Source organism: Thamnophis elegans, chromosome Z (genome assembly GCF_009769535.1).
Source record: "Thamnophis elegans isolate rThaEle1 chromosome Z, rThaEle1.pri, whole genome shotgun sequence".
NCBI lineage: Eukaryota > Metazoa > Chordata > Lepidosauria > Squamata > Colubridae > Thamnophis > Thamnophis elegans.
In genome coordinates this window covers 132,483,114-132,497,198 of record NC_045558.1, presented here as the reverse complement: position 1 = coordinate 132,497,198, position 14,085 = coordinate 132,483,114, and the positions used below count along the sequence as shown (strand labels likewise).

Below are 14,085 nucleotides of genomic sequence, written 5' to 3'. Positions count from 1 at the left end.
GGTGATGATGATTGATGATGATGAGTATACTATGATTTAGCAGAAATGGTATAGGATCTCCTGCCTGAGCAGGGGGTTGGACTAGAAGACCTCCAAGCTCCCTTTCCAACTGTTGTTATTCTGGATCATGGGATTCCGCATCAAGCATCAACTCCCCCTCCCCCAAGTAGAATGGCCACGAAGTCAGGAGGACAGCGCCACCCTCCCCACCCCTCCCCCTCTCGCCTGAGCGTGATCCCCAAACTGCCCGATTACCTACCTCGCTGTCCCGCTGTCCCCATTTATTCCTATCCATTTCATTCATACTCAGGTTTATTCTAATACCTATTCTCTGGTAAACGATTGACAAATCAAATCAAATCAAATCAATAAAGCAAAACAATAAATCATAAATAATAAAAAATAAAAATAAAATAAATAGTAAATAAATTATAAAAGAAATAGTAAATAGTAAATAAATAATAAAAGAAATAATAAAAGAAATAGTAAATAAATAATAAAAGAAATAATAAAAGAAATAGTGAATAGTGAATAGTGAATAGTGAATAGTAAATAAATAATAAAAGAAATAATAAAAGAAATAGTAAATAAATAATAAAAGAAATAGCAAATAGTAAATAAATAATAAAAGAAATAATAAAAGAAATAGTGAATAGTGAATAGTAAATAGTGAATAGTAATTACTAAATAGTAAATAAATAATAAAAGAAATAATAAAAGAAATAGTAAATAGTAATTAGTAATTAGTAATTAGTAAATAGTAAATAGTAAATAGTAAATACTAAATACTAAATACTAAATACTAAATACTAAATACTAAATACTAAATACTAAATAGATCATAGATCATAAACCGTAAACCGTAAATCGTGAATCACAAATCACAAATCACAAATACAGATAACTAGATACATAAATAAAGAAGTAAACAAACAAACAAACAAGCGACTTGCAGGACCTCCCTCCCCCCTCCTCTGCTTTTTCACTTGCCAGCTGTTGCCGTCCCCGCCCCGCGGCGCTTGGTAGGGCCAAATCGTTGGGACCGCCAGCCGGGGAGGCACCTGCCCATGCCCGCTTAAGAGGTGGACTTCGGGCCGGGCGCTGACGTCACCCCTCTCTTGCCCTTACCTGCTGCTCGCTCCTTCGGCGCTGCCGAGTCCCGAGGCAGCCTCGACTGCCTCCCGCGCGGCAGCAGCAGCAGCAGCAGCAGCAGCAGTACCGGCGGCAGAAGCAGCGGCTCAGCGCTGAGCTTCGCGCTAATCGCTTGCAAAGGCTCTCCGCTCGCGCCTCCGCTCGCCTGTCGCCGCGATGTCGCTCCTGGTGGAGACGGTGGGTTTCTTCCTTGGCACCGTCGGGTGGGCTCTCTTGGCCGTCACCCTCTTCAACAGCTACTGGAGGGTCTCCAGCGTCTCGGGCAATGTCATCACCACCTCCACCATCTTCGAGAACCTGTGGCAGAGCTGCGCCACCGACTCCACCGGAGTCTACAACTGCTGGGAGTTCCAGTCGCTGCTCGAACTGCCCGGTGAGCAGTGGGAAGGGGTGGGTGGGAGCCTGGCCAGGGCGAGTTGGCGACCCACTCTCACCCTCACCCGGAGAAGGGGTCGGGAATGGATGGGTATTGTAGTCCGTCGCTTCCTCAAAGCCCTCGGGGGTGGAAAGGGACTCGGGGATCCAGGCGGATCGCTTATCCCAGATCCTGATCTTTTTCCCAGCTGTCGATTGGAGCTCTCTTGGGGGTGGGGATCCAGGTTGATTCCCAGATCCCTAGCCCGCTTTGGGGAGTCTTTGACGGGCAAGGAAGAGACTCCCCCTCGGTAGCTGGAGTTCCCGGTCCATCCCTTCCAGAGACTTTTGAGACCACAATACCCATCGATCTGTGGCTCCAGGCGAGTTTGTCGTCTGGAGGGATCCGCGCTGTTGGCTTGAGCCGGCTCTCTTCGCATCAAAAGTTGTGGGAGCTTCATCCCTTGGAGGCTTTCAAGATTGCAGCTTGTCAGAAATGGCGTGTAGGGTCTCCTGCTTGGGCGGGTGGGTTGGACTAGATCAGTGTTTTTCAACCACTGTGCCACGGCACACTAGTGTGCCGTGACATAGTGTAAGGTGTGCCGTGGGAAAATTACTTTATATATAGTCAATATAGGCACAGAGTTAAAATTTTTTCACATTTTCTAATGGTGGTGTGCCTTGTGATTTTTTTCATGAAAAAAGTGTGCCTTTGCACAAAAAAGGTTGAAAAACACTGGACTAGATGACCTTACAAGGCCCTTTCTTCCAACTCTGTTCATCTGTACCCCGCATTCAAACGGCGTCTTTTCCCCCGCCGTGACCCCCAATCGCGCTGAATTGCGGGGAGGTCTGGGGCTTGAAGTCCAGGCGTCTTAAAAAGTTCTCAAGTTTGAAAAAAGAACAACCACTGGCTAAACATGCAGCTAACAGGTGGCTTCCATGCCATTATATACACCGAATATTTCGTCTCCTGCAAATCTCTTGCAAGCAACCGCGGAGCAATCTTTTACCGCTCAATGAACGCGACCAATTCAGAGCGTGCTACCTTATTTTATTGCATGCCTGAGCATTCTCCCTTGTGTCTCTCTGTTAAAGTTTACTACTACCCGTGCCCTTTATCCTGCCAGCTGTGCAACGGGTAGAAATGGAGTAAAGGTTTTTGCTTAGGGACCCAAAGGGAAAATCCCCCTTCCATGCCTAACGCTGATCCATTGGTGCAGAATTATTTCTTTGGTCATCTAGAGACAAAAGACTCTTTATTTCATTTCATTTTATTATTTTACTTAACTTTAACTTTAACTTTAACTTTAACTTTAACTTTAACTTTAACTTTAACTTTAACTTTTTAACTTTAACTTTAACTTTAACTAACTTTAATTTTAACTTTAACTTTAACTTTAACTTTTTAACTTTAACTTTAACTTTAACTTTAACTTCTTTAACTTTAACTTTAACTTTAACTTTAACTTTAACTAACTTTAACTTTAACTTTTTAACTTTAACTTTAACTTTAACTTTAACTTTTATTTTATTTTATTTTATTATTTTATTTTATTTTATTTTATTTTATTTTTTTATTATTGGTTCAGAATTAATTTCTCTGCCAAGCTCAACTTTTTAAAAATCAGGCAAGATATTTCTTAAGGGCTAAATTAGCATTTTCCGTGGTCGCCAGCAATCCTCCGCTTCTTTCCCATGAAAGCCAGCAGGGGACAGCAACAAGCAATTACCTGGTCCGTCGATTGGGGGGGGGGGACCCAAAACAATTTAAGATTAGAATATCTGTAAACATTTTTTTTTTTTTTTTTTGGCTATAATAGCCGCTCTCGATGCCAGCAAGGCTATATTTTAGGCAGATATCCTGGTAAGTTGTTTGCGGAACCAATCGCAGAGGTTGAAAAAAGCTGTGGGTAAAGTTGTGAAATTCTCACCCACCGCTGGGAACTTTGCAACTTCGCACCGAGCTTTTGCACAAATGCGGGGGGGAAAAGTGGTTGGTTAGGTTTCGCCTAAAGTGTGTTATTTGAACTTAGCCAGTCTGGTTGGTAAACCATAGCTTGATGAAAAGCCAACAAACCACGGTCAAAGCCATTGGTGTCCTCGGCTTACAACCAGAATTGAGCCCCACATTTCTGTCCCTAAGTGAGACAGCGGTTAAGGGTTGTTCAGTCCATCGCTGCAGTGGTTACCTTTAGTGACACGGTTGTTAAGTGAATCAGGCTTCCCCATTGACTTTGCGTGTTAGAAGGTCGCAAAAAAGGGATGATGTGACTTTGGAACCCTGCAACAGTCGTAAAGATGAGTCAGTTGCCAAGCCTCTGGATTTTGATCACAGGACTGTAGGGGACGCTGCTGTGGTCATAAGTGTGAAACGGTCATTAAATGAACTGTTGTAAGTCAAGAAGCACCTGTAGGGTGAAGTCACGCAGAGAAGAAGTAGCTATTTGTGGAATTGGAATGCAATTGTCACGATAACATATTATGCATTAGTTATCAAAACTAGCAGGTCAAATGTTCAGAGAATCAGAAAGCTGACTAGTGTGAGAACCAGGGTTAATATGGACTAACCCAGGAAGAAGGGACGTGGGGGCTCAGTGGCTAAGAGGCTGAGATTGTCGATCAAAAAGGTCAGCCGTTCGAATCCCTAGCGCCGCATAACGGAGTGAGCTCCCGTGACTTGTCCCAGCTTCTGCCAACCTAGCAGTTCGAAAGCACATAAAAAATGCAAGTAGAAAAATAGGAGCCACCTTTGGTGGGAAGGTAACAGCGTTCCATGCACCTTCGACATTTAGTCGTGCCGTCCACATGACCACAGAGGCGTCTTCGGACAGCGCTGGCTCTTCGGGCTTTGAAACGCATATGAACACTGCCCCCTAGAGTCTAGAACGACTAGCACATATGTGCGAGGGGAACCTTTACCTTAACCCAGGAAAAATGTATTGTGTCTGTTTGAAAAAAAAATCTTTTGACGTCATTAGGGAAGAAAACCCACATTAGTCTCTAGTCGTAAAAAAAATGAAGGAGTTGGGAAGCACCTTTTAGACTGCAGAGAGCCCTCAACTTACAACAGTTCACGCAGAGACCGTTACGTTGACAGGGAAAGTTGCGACGACAGTGAAAAAAATGTGACTTGACTTGTGACCGTTTCTCCCACTTACGTCCATTGCAGCATCTCCCATGGTCCCAGGATCGAAATTCAGAGGCTGGGCAACTGACCCATATTTATGACGATTGCAGTGTCCCGGGGTCACTTTTGCAAACTTCCGACGAGCAAAGTCAACGGGGAAGCCTGGTTTACTTAACATCCGGGAGCAATTCATTTAATAACGGTGGCAAGAAAGGTCGTCAAGCAAGGCAAAATTCATTTAACAAATGACTCGCTCAACGACAGAAATGTTGGGCTCAAGTTGGGCGTAAGTCTTAAGAAACGACCCGGATCAGCAGCCACCAACTGGGGGTCCGTGAGAAAATTTGGGTGGCCTGCAGAAAAACTATTTGCATTTTTTATATTGAAGTAAATCAGGGGTCCTCAAACTACGGCTTCTAGGCCAGATACGTGCAATGAACACTTGTGTTGCTGCAGAGAGTCTCCCCCTTTGGGGGTCTTTTTGTGTGGGTCAGAGGGGGGCAGAGATTCCAACTTGGGGTCTGCTTCAGCCTCCTGGTGGGGGGCTTTGGGCAAAGGCTGGAAGTTCCCGCTGGTGGCGAAGAGCCGGAGGGCCTCGTTCCGGTGAGACTGCATCATGGCCTGGAACTGGCTGACCATTTCAGCCCTCTGAGCCTCCAAGTGCCCATACCTGGCCTTGCACTCGCACAGGTCTTCCCTCTGCTTGGAAAGCCTATGCTCCTAGTCCTCATTAGGGGTTTCTGCTGAGCCTCCTTCTCCCTCAGATCCAATTTGAACTGAGCTGTTTAGCCGACGCTTTCTCATGGTGGCTGCTTAGCTCCAGCAACTGTTTCCTGTTGGAGCCCTAAGGAGCCCAGGTAGGTGAGGAGGGGCGAGTAGAGGTTGGTGAGGTGCCCCTCGACATGAGTGACATCAAGTTGGCCACACCCACTTAGCCACATGACCATCTAGCCACGCTCCACCTGGCCTTTAGGCAGATTAAAATTATGAATTTAGTGGTCCAAGGAGATCCCAAAGATTGGTGACCCCTGTTTTAAATCATCAGATACTAGAGTTTCTAGTCCTCACAAAAGTCAGAAAAAGTGCTAGCTGACTTTTTCTGGTCATTAAAATTTAACCCAAGAGATGCTTGTGAATCATTCATTTAGTGTCAGCTCAAAGCTACAATAGCACTGAAAAAAAGTGAGTTATGACCATTGCAGCATCCCCATGGTCACAGGATCAAAATTCAGGTACTTAACAAGTGACTCACATTTATGACGGTTGCAGTGTCATAAATGCAGGGGTTTTTGTGATCCCCTTTTTGCGACTTTCTGATGAGCAAAGTCGATGGGGAAGCCAGATTCACCGAACAGTCACTCACTCAAGAACGGTGGCGATTCGCTTAACGACGGTGGCAAGGAACTCTGTAAAATGGGGCTAAACTCACTTAGCAACTGTCTCGTTTAACAACGAAAAGGCTGGGCTCGATCGTGGTTGAGCACCGGCTGTACGGTAGTGCCCCATCCTGTGACATTTTGTTGCAAATCTTAAGAGTTTCTTCCTCAGTCCTGTTCAATATTTCTTTCGAAGTCTCAAAGGTCTTTTTTTTCAGGAGGCGACTTTTCTCTTCTTTTTTTTCTTCTTTGAAGATGTTTCGCTTCTCATCCAAGAAGCTTCATCAGCTCTGACTCAATGGTGGGAAAATGGAAGGATTCATATTCTTTGCAGACAGCTAGTCATTTGCATCCTTTTCAGAGTGTCATTGAGGCCACTTGGATCTAGAGGTGGAGCTCTCGCCTCACAGTCAGGAGGCTATGAGTTTGATCCTAGGTAGAGGCAGATATTTCTCTCTCTGGGCACAATGAGAATATATCTACTGAACAAAACTCACTGGCAACAGGAAAGGCATCCGGCCAGTAAATGTTCTGCTAGCTCCATTTAGTTGCCCAGACTCCACCCAAGAAGAGATTATGGGGCCATTAAATGATGATGATGATGATGATGATGATGATGATGATGATGATGATGATGATGGAGGCCACTTGGAGGTCTATCTATGTCCTCGGGGTCTCCCATGTGGTGCAAATGCTTCCTGTAGTCTGCAATTTTTTTTTCCTTCTGGAAATCCGTTCATACTCCTGCACCGTTCGAATCCCCGTAGAATCTCTTTCAAAGCGTTGCTCCGTGATTCGGGTGAAAATGGCCCCCGTTCACCAGTCTCTGTCTGAGAGCAATTTGCGACAGGAAGGGAAGACATTGGACGGGGCGAGGCGGAGAGGATTCAGCTGAAGGAAGTTAGCACCCACCCATCTCCTAGAAAAAAATGAAATATCCTAGGAAATATTAAAAAGGCAGAATGTTATATTTCCCCGGATGAGAAATGGAGAAACATGTTTTTAGGGCAGGAAACAGACTCACTCTTAATAGGCCCCTCCCACTTTTGTCAATGGGCCATTAAGGCCTGAGCCAGCCTATTCTACATAACCAAGATCTACTCCGTTCATTGCACCACCCATCAGTGGTGGGATTCAAATTTGTTTAACTACTGGTTCTATGGGCGTGGCTTTGTGGGCGTGGCAGGGGAAGGATACTGTAAAGTCTCCGTTCCCACACCACTCCAGGGGAAGGATACTGCAAAATCGCCATTCCCTCCCGATCAGCTGGGACTGAGGAGGCAGAGAATAAATGGGGCATGGCCAGCCAGAGGTGGCATTTCCTGTTTTGTGAATTACTCAAAATTTCCGCTACTGGTTCTCCAGAATTGGTTAGAACCTGCTAAATACCACCTCTGCCACCCACCAAGTTTCAAGCAAACTTGGCATATGGACAACCTACAAAGCTCTGACAGCAACCAATCAGGGTACTCTTCAGTGGTGGGATTCAAATAATTTAACAACCGGTTCTCTGCCCTAATGGCCAGCTCAGCAGTCATGTGACTAGGTGGGTGTTGCTAACTCAACATCACTCCCATCGATGGGTGCTTCGCCTAAGCTCTTACAATGTAATCAGGGTTAACCGGAGAGGCAGTTTCTGTTAGCAGGTCAACAAAGATGAGGCTAGAAACAACACCAGAATGTTTCCTTCCTGCCTTCCTTACAGGATTAGCCTTGTAAAGTGGGGAAAAACAAAAGGAGATTTCTTCCAACGACCCATTCTCCCAACTGCCTGGAAAGTTATCAACCGGTTCTCCCGAATAGGTGCGAACCGGCTGAATCCCACCATTGGTACTCTTCCTATGGCACATGAAGTTTGAAAGCCTAGAGAGGGCATAAAATCCAGGGACTCTCAGCATCTCTTCCTTTTTCACCTAGGATCTTCAAGGCATGTCATTCAACTTTTTACCCCCAGGACCTCAAACCATGTGGTCCTGTCCACCATTCAAACCATCTTTCCAAACAGCCTCCATGTTTCTGAAGGAACAAATGATGGAATGTGTCCAGATGAGGCCCTGGGGATCAGAGGAAGGGTCATATGTGGCGATAGGACCCAGGTGTGGATGGAATGGACACGAGCGTGAGGAATATGAATTCTGATAAAACATTTTCTCTTGTCTTCCTTTCTTTGCCTTGACAATTAAGAACTTTGCTCCTTTCCTGTCTCTCTCACTGAAGGGGGGTGGGTCCATGGGGGAGCTTTACTAGGTAAAACTATTTGTTCTTTTATTCTGCTCTGCAATAGGAAGGGAGGGGGTCTGCACATTAACAGTGAGAGAGAAGTTAGCACCTTAAAATCTCTAGCCAGGATGTTAGGAACAAGAGTAGCTCGCTTATAAGAAAAAACCCCAAACCCACATAGAGGTGGCACACTTTGCAAGATACCTGTGACCTGGGGTGAAAAACAGGTGACGTGACATTTAGCTGTTTAACATAATAAGCGTAAGGGTTTTAGCGTGGCTGAAATCCAAATAACCAATCAAGATTACCGGTATCTGTTATGCATGCATTATTAGGGGAAGGGCAAAGGGTTGAATGTAACCAGGGATGGGTTCCTGCCAGTTCTAACCTCTTCTATAGAAGAGGTTCCACAAATCTACAGTGCCGTTTAGAACCGGTTCCAGCTCCCTCCCCCCGCCTGGCCGCACAGCAGCGAGAGGAGGAATTCTGGGAGTTGAAGTCCACAAGTCTTAAAGCTGTCAAGTTTGAACACCCCTGGGTTTTTTTTCCTAAAGGGTTAGGGGTGCAAGGGTCTTGTAACTTGACAGCTTTAAGATTTGCGTGCTTCAATGCCAGAGTTCCTGAGCCAACATGACTGGAGGAGGAATTCTGGGAGTTGAAGTCCACAAGTCTTAAAGCTGTCAAGTTTGAACAGCCCTGGGGTTTTTTGTTCTACAGGTTTAGGGTGCAAGGGTCTTGTAACTTGACAGCTTTAAGACTTGCACACTTCAATGCCAGAGTTCCTGAGCCAATATTTTGGTTGCTAAGCTAGAGCGTTGTTAAGTGAGTTTCACCACATTTTACAAGTTGGCCACACCCACCCAGTCAAATGACTGCCAAGCCACTCCCACTTGGTCACATGGCCGGCAAGTCACTCCCACAAAGCAGGCCACACCTACAGAAGAGGTTCTAAAAATTTTTGAAACCCACTACTGAATGTGACCATCCTAAGGTAGAACATAAAGCGAGATTTGGACATAACATGAAACAGGGTCAGCCTATAAGACCTCCTGGGGCCCCCCATCGATTCCTTCTATTTTGTTATACATTTACTGAGTCTTGAACCGGAAACTTGAACTCTGGAAGTACAAATGTCGGACCACGACATCTGTTCTAAGTCCATTAGAGGTCTCGCCTATGAGTCAGGCATATAGCTTCACCACATATGTCAGAAATAAACGAGTGTTTCCTATATGCTTTTCTGCTTATAATTGAGGAATTGAGCCAATAAGAATGCTTTAAAATATTTCCGTGTTTTTGATGCTTTGAATACAATATAAAAATGTGGGTTTGGATTAGAACGCTGTCCAGATGTTAGAAATTGCTATCTCTGTCTCAGTGGTGGGTTGCTCATCCCATTCCAACCGGTATGGTTGGAACGGGGCCGGCAGCGTCCTTGTGCACGGGTGCAGTTCACGCATGCGTCTTAGCACCTGCGCGATGCTCCAGCTGCTCACGGAGAATCGCGCAGGTGCTGTATGTGCCATGTGCCTGCGTGGAAGCGCAGAAACCTTTAAAGACCAGTAAGGAGCACGGGCGGGTGTGTGGGCCCTTCGGCGTTCCTGGAAGTTACTTACTTCCGGGTTACCGACCAACCGGTCCGCGCGGACCGCCGCGGACCGGTTGAAACCCACCCCTGCTCTGTCTGGACCTTTTGGCCAAAATAAAGCTTATCTTGACCTAGTTAGTTTTTCAAACCGGGGTCCTTATATCTTGGTACCGAAATCAAAGTATAATTCCGTATCACACCTTGTGTCTGGTGACTTATTGGCTGCGACGCCAAGCCAAGAGCCCAGTTTTGGGGACATTTCCAGTGTCTTTCTCGCCACTTGGAACTGAACCAAGGTGGGGGTTTCTTCCAACACAGCTTAGGACTGAAGATGAAATACTTGGTCTGAAACCATTCCCTGTTCAAAGTACAGCTGGGATGGAAGCAAGGAAATAGCCTCGTTTCTCCTTGCTTCCTGGTTAATATTTGTGGCTACGCCTCTGCCAAAACAACAGGCCTTTTGTTGGGATTGTCTCCGGCCACAAAGAGGCAGGATCCAAGTTGAAACGACAAGGCGATCTGCGAGGATAAAAGATCAAGAGGTTTTCCCTTCCCCATCACCTTCCGCGTTTCCAGAGATGCCTTCACTTTTAGGGATCCGCATCGTTTGTGTGTGTGTGTTTGTCTGTCTGTCTGTGTGTCTTTATAATCAGACAAACCCTGAATGTTGGCTTCTTTGCCTGAAAAGTCAAAGGAAGGCCCTTTGTCACACCTGAAAACAAAGGGTGAGGGAGAAGATTGCCATGTCCAGTCTAACGTTACCGAATTGTAGCATTTGTGAGACGGTTATGAGCCCAGAAAGCAGTTTGGTCTAGTGGTTAAGGCGCCCAGGCTAGAAATTAGGAGACTGAGAGTTTAAGTTCTTCCTTGGTCATAAAAGCCATTTTTGGGTCAATTACCAGCAGACCGGGAGTTTCTGGTCCCCTCTTAGTCAGCTGGGTGATTTTGGACCAAGGAGACTGGGAGTTCTAGTCCCCTCTTAATCAGCTGGGTGACTTTGGGCCAATCACCAGGAGATTGGGAGTTGTAGTCCCCTCTTAGTCAGCTGGGTGACTTGTGGCCAATCACCAGGAGACTGGGGGTTGTAGTCCCCTCTTAATCAGCTGGGTGACTTTGGGCCAATCACCGGGAGATTGGGAGTTGTAGTCCCCTCTTAACTGGGTGACTTTGTGCTGATTACCAGGAGACTGGGAGTTGTAGTCCCCACTTAGCTGAGTGACTTCGGGCTGATCACCAGGAGACTGGGAGTACTAGTCCCCTCTTAATCAGCTGGGTGACTTTGGGCCAATCACCAGGAGACTGGGAGTTGTAGTCCCCTCTTAACTGGGTTTCTTTAGACATTTAGACATTTTATTAGGATTTATAGGCCGCCCTTTTCCCTGAGGGGACTCAGGGCGGCTTACAATTGCAGGGAAGGGGGTGCAATACCAAAAGACAAACAATATGTGAACAGAATAAAATAAAAAACACAACTTGCATTCAACAGTCAACACTCGGGCGGGTAAATTGGGAACCTATCCCCAGGCCTGATGGGAGAGCCAGGTCTTAAGGGCTGTGCGGAAGGTCTGGATGGTGGTGAGGGTACGGATCTCGACGGGGAGGTCGTTCCACAGGGTCGGAGCTGCAACAGAAAAGGCTCTCCTCCATGTAGTCGCCAGTCGACATTGACTGGCAGATGGGATTCGGAGGAGGCCCAGTCTGTGCGATCTGATCGGTCGGAGGGAGGTAATCGGCAGAAGGCGGTCTCTCAAGTACCCAGATTCTTTGGGCTGATCACCAGGAGACTGGGAGTTCTAGTTTCACCTTAACCATGAAAATAGGTGGGATGACTTTGGATCAGTCCTTCTCTCTCGGCCCAATTCACCTCACAAGGTGGTGGTTGTGGGGAAAACAGGAGGCTGTATATGCTGGCTTGAGCTATCTGTTGTTACATCCTCAAACCCCCATAACTTTAACCTTAAACTATCTACCGTGGACCTCACCCCATTCCTAAGAGGTCTTTAAGGGGTGTGCATAAGCGCACCAGCGTGCCTTCCGTTCCTGTCCTACTGTCCCCATATATTTGCACTCATGTCCTGTATTCTTATTCATGTTTATTCTTGTTCCTGTTATCTTGTTACGCAAGCGGCAAACTAACTAAGTGAATTAAAAAAATAAAAAAATAAATTTGTAAAGCAATAAAGGTTGCGATCAAAGAAATAAAAAAAAGAACAATAAAACAAAAATTTCCTTCTCCTCAGAGGTGGCAGCTTAGGTTTGCGTTTCTCTATTCCCCGTTTTTCCCTCAACTCTTTTTTTTCTTTATATATAAGGTTTTTTATTTTTTTCATTTTCATAACATATAAACCACATGTCTACTATTACATAACCAGCATCTTATTATATTTATTAAACGCTTGCATCAATGGTCTTACCATCAACTCCCAAAACCAATTATTGGCTCTTCTGCTCTCCATACACCATATTTGTACCTTATCCATCACTTTCTTCTCCCTCCCTCTCTCCTCCTCCTCCCTATCTCCTTTCTTCCCTCTGTCGTCCTTCCCTTCTCTACTTCCCCTTCCTCTCTCCTTCTCCTCTCTCCCCTTTCCACTCCTTTCTCTCCTCCTCTCCCCCCCTCTCCTATCCTTCCTTCGGGATTGGGCGGCCTATAAATTCATTAAATCTAATCTAATCTAATCTAATCTAATCTAATCTAATCTAATCTAATCTAATCTAATCTTCTTCCCTTACCTCTCTTCCCACTCTTCATCTCATTTACTTGGTGTATTTAAGCCTCTGAGCTCCGTTTTATGTGGGTGGCATTTATAATTCCTTTTCAATATGCATCTTTAATTTTAATATATATCTTCCCCCCCACTTCTTTTTTAAAAGAGAAAAAAAAGTACACATATATAGTCATTGCATTTTTTAAAATACAATCCCCCCCCCCCCCAATTTAGCATCCTGCCAATATGCTGGACTCAGGGCCGGATTTAGATGAAAAGAGGCCCTAGGCTATTCCACTTAAGAGGTCCTTTCACTTCCCATTTTTAAGTTTGTAAATTACATGAGAGACAATAAAATACATCATTACTGTGATATATATCAATATATATCAATATATATAGCTGGCCTCCCGACGGAGGGTGGCTCTGCTCTGCGGCAAAGGCAGCGAGGCCAGCCGCCTCCCCTGCTGCGCTCAGCTGCCCGGCTCGGCCCTCTCGCCCTCACCTGCCTGGCCGCTGGTGGGCTCTGCGTCGACGGAGCGGCTACTGGGAGCGGCCGCGCCTCTCGCCCGACCGCCGGTGCCGGGAACGTGGGCGGGCTTCCCAACTGCGCTGGAACGATCTTAACCAATACATTTTTATGTTTGTTTATTAGTCATATGCGTAGAATTTCTCCTTATTTTCAGTTCAGTGTTTTAGTGTTCACTGTTTTTAGAATAGTGTAATTTTAATTTTGCTAACAATTTGAATGTAGGCCCCTCTTGATCTTGAGGCCCTAGGCTGAAGCCTAGTTAGCCTATAGGAAAATCCGGCCCTGGCTGGACTGCAAGCCTCATTATCCCCAGCCCATGGGAATTTGGACAGGTGAGACCGCCACCCTGGGATCGTTTCAGGTGGCAGCTAGCGGGCTGGATGCTTGTTTTTTTTTTTTTTTAAAGAACCAACATTTGGGGTCAGTTACATAAGGTAGCCCTTTGCCCAGGGATTACTCCAGGGGTCGATTCTAAGGTGTTGCTACACAATACCTTATTTTTGTTCTGGATGAAGAAGGAAGGAATGTCAGTGCAGTTTGAGACCATTGACAGAAGAAAACAAACAGGACATTCTCTTTTCGGAGGGCGGAGTTTATTTGCTCAGCCGATAAGTCAAGGATGTTATCAACATTGACCTAAAAGCAACTCTTTATAAAAATAAACATTTGGTTTGGGCACATGGAAGATGAATTGTTTTGGCAAGGACCAAGGTTTTTTTTCCGCCATTTGCGGTTAGCGTCAATCTGCAATAAACTTCACTGGGCCTGCTTTGTTCTTCGCTTGATCTAAACCCATCCAGTCATCCTGAAATGTAAATGTTTGTTTCAGCAGTTAGTTGAGTCAACCGTGGTGGAATCGGCCAACAGATGCTAACTCGGTCTGCTGGGGAAAAAAAATCTGCTCAAATCTCCTTGATTTCCTTGTGCAGCGGTTTTAAGTTCCTTAAATACGAGCGAGCCGGCCGTGGGCTGCAGCTGCCAGAAAGGCCAACACCTTCAGACAGTGAGAACAATCAACCCATGGA

General features: G+C 45.7%; 1 protein-coding gene across 1 annotated transcript in view; it reads left to right on the top strand.

Moving 5' to 3' along the window:
- The first annotated feature begins 1,092 nt into the window (after positions 1–1,092).
- Positions 1,093–14,085, top strand: part of CLDN15 (claudin 15) — a 24,501-nt gene continuing 11,508 nt past the window's right edge. The window contains exon 1 of the mRNA XM_032238232.1: positions 1,093–1,525. Coding sequence (XP_032094123.1) covers positions 1,309–1,525 — 217 coding nt within the window. The 5' untranslated portion in view covers positions 1,093–1,308. The remainder of the gene's footprint in view (positions 1,526–14,085) is intronic.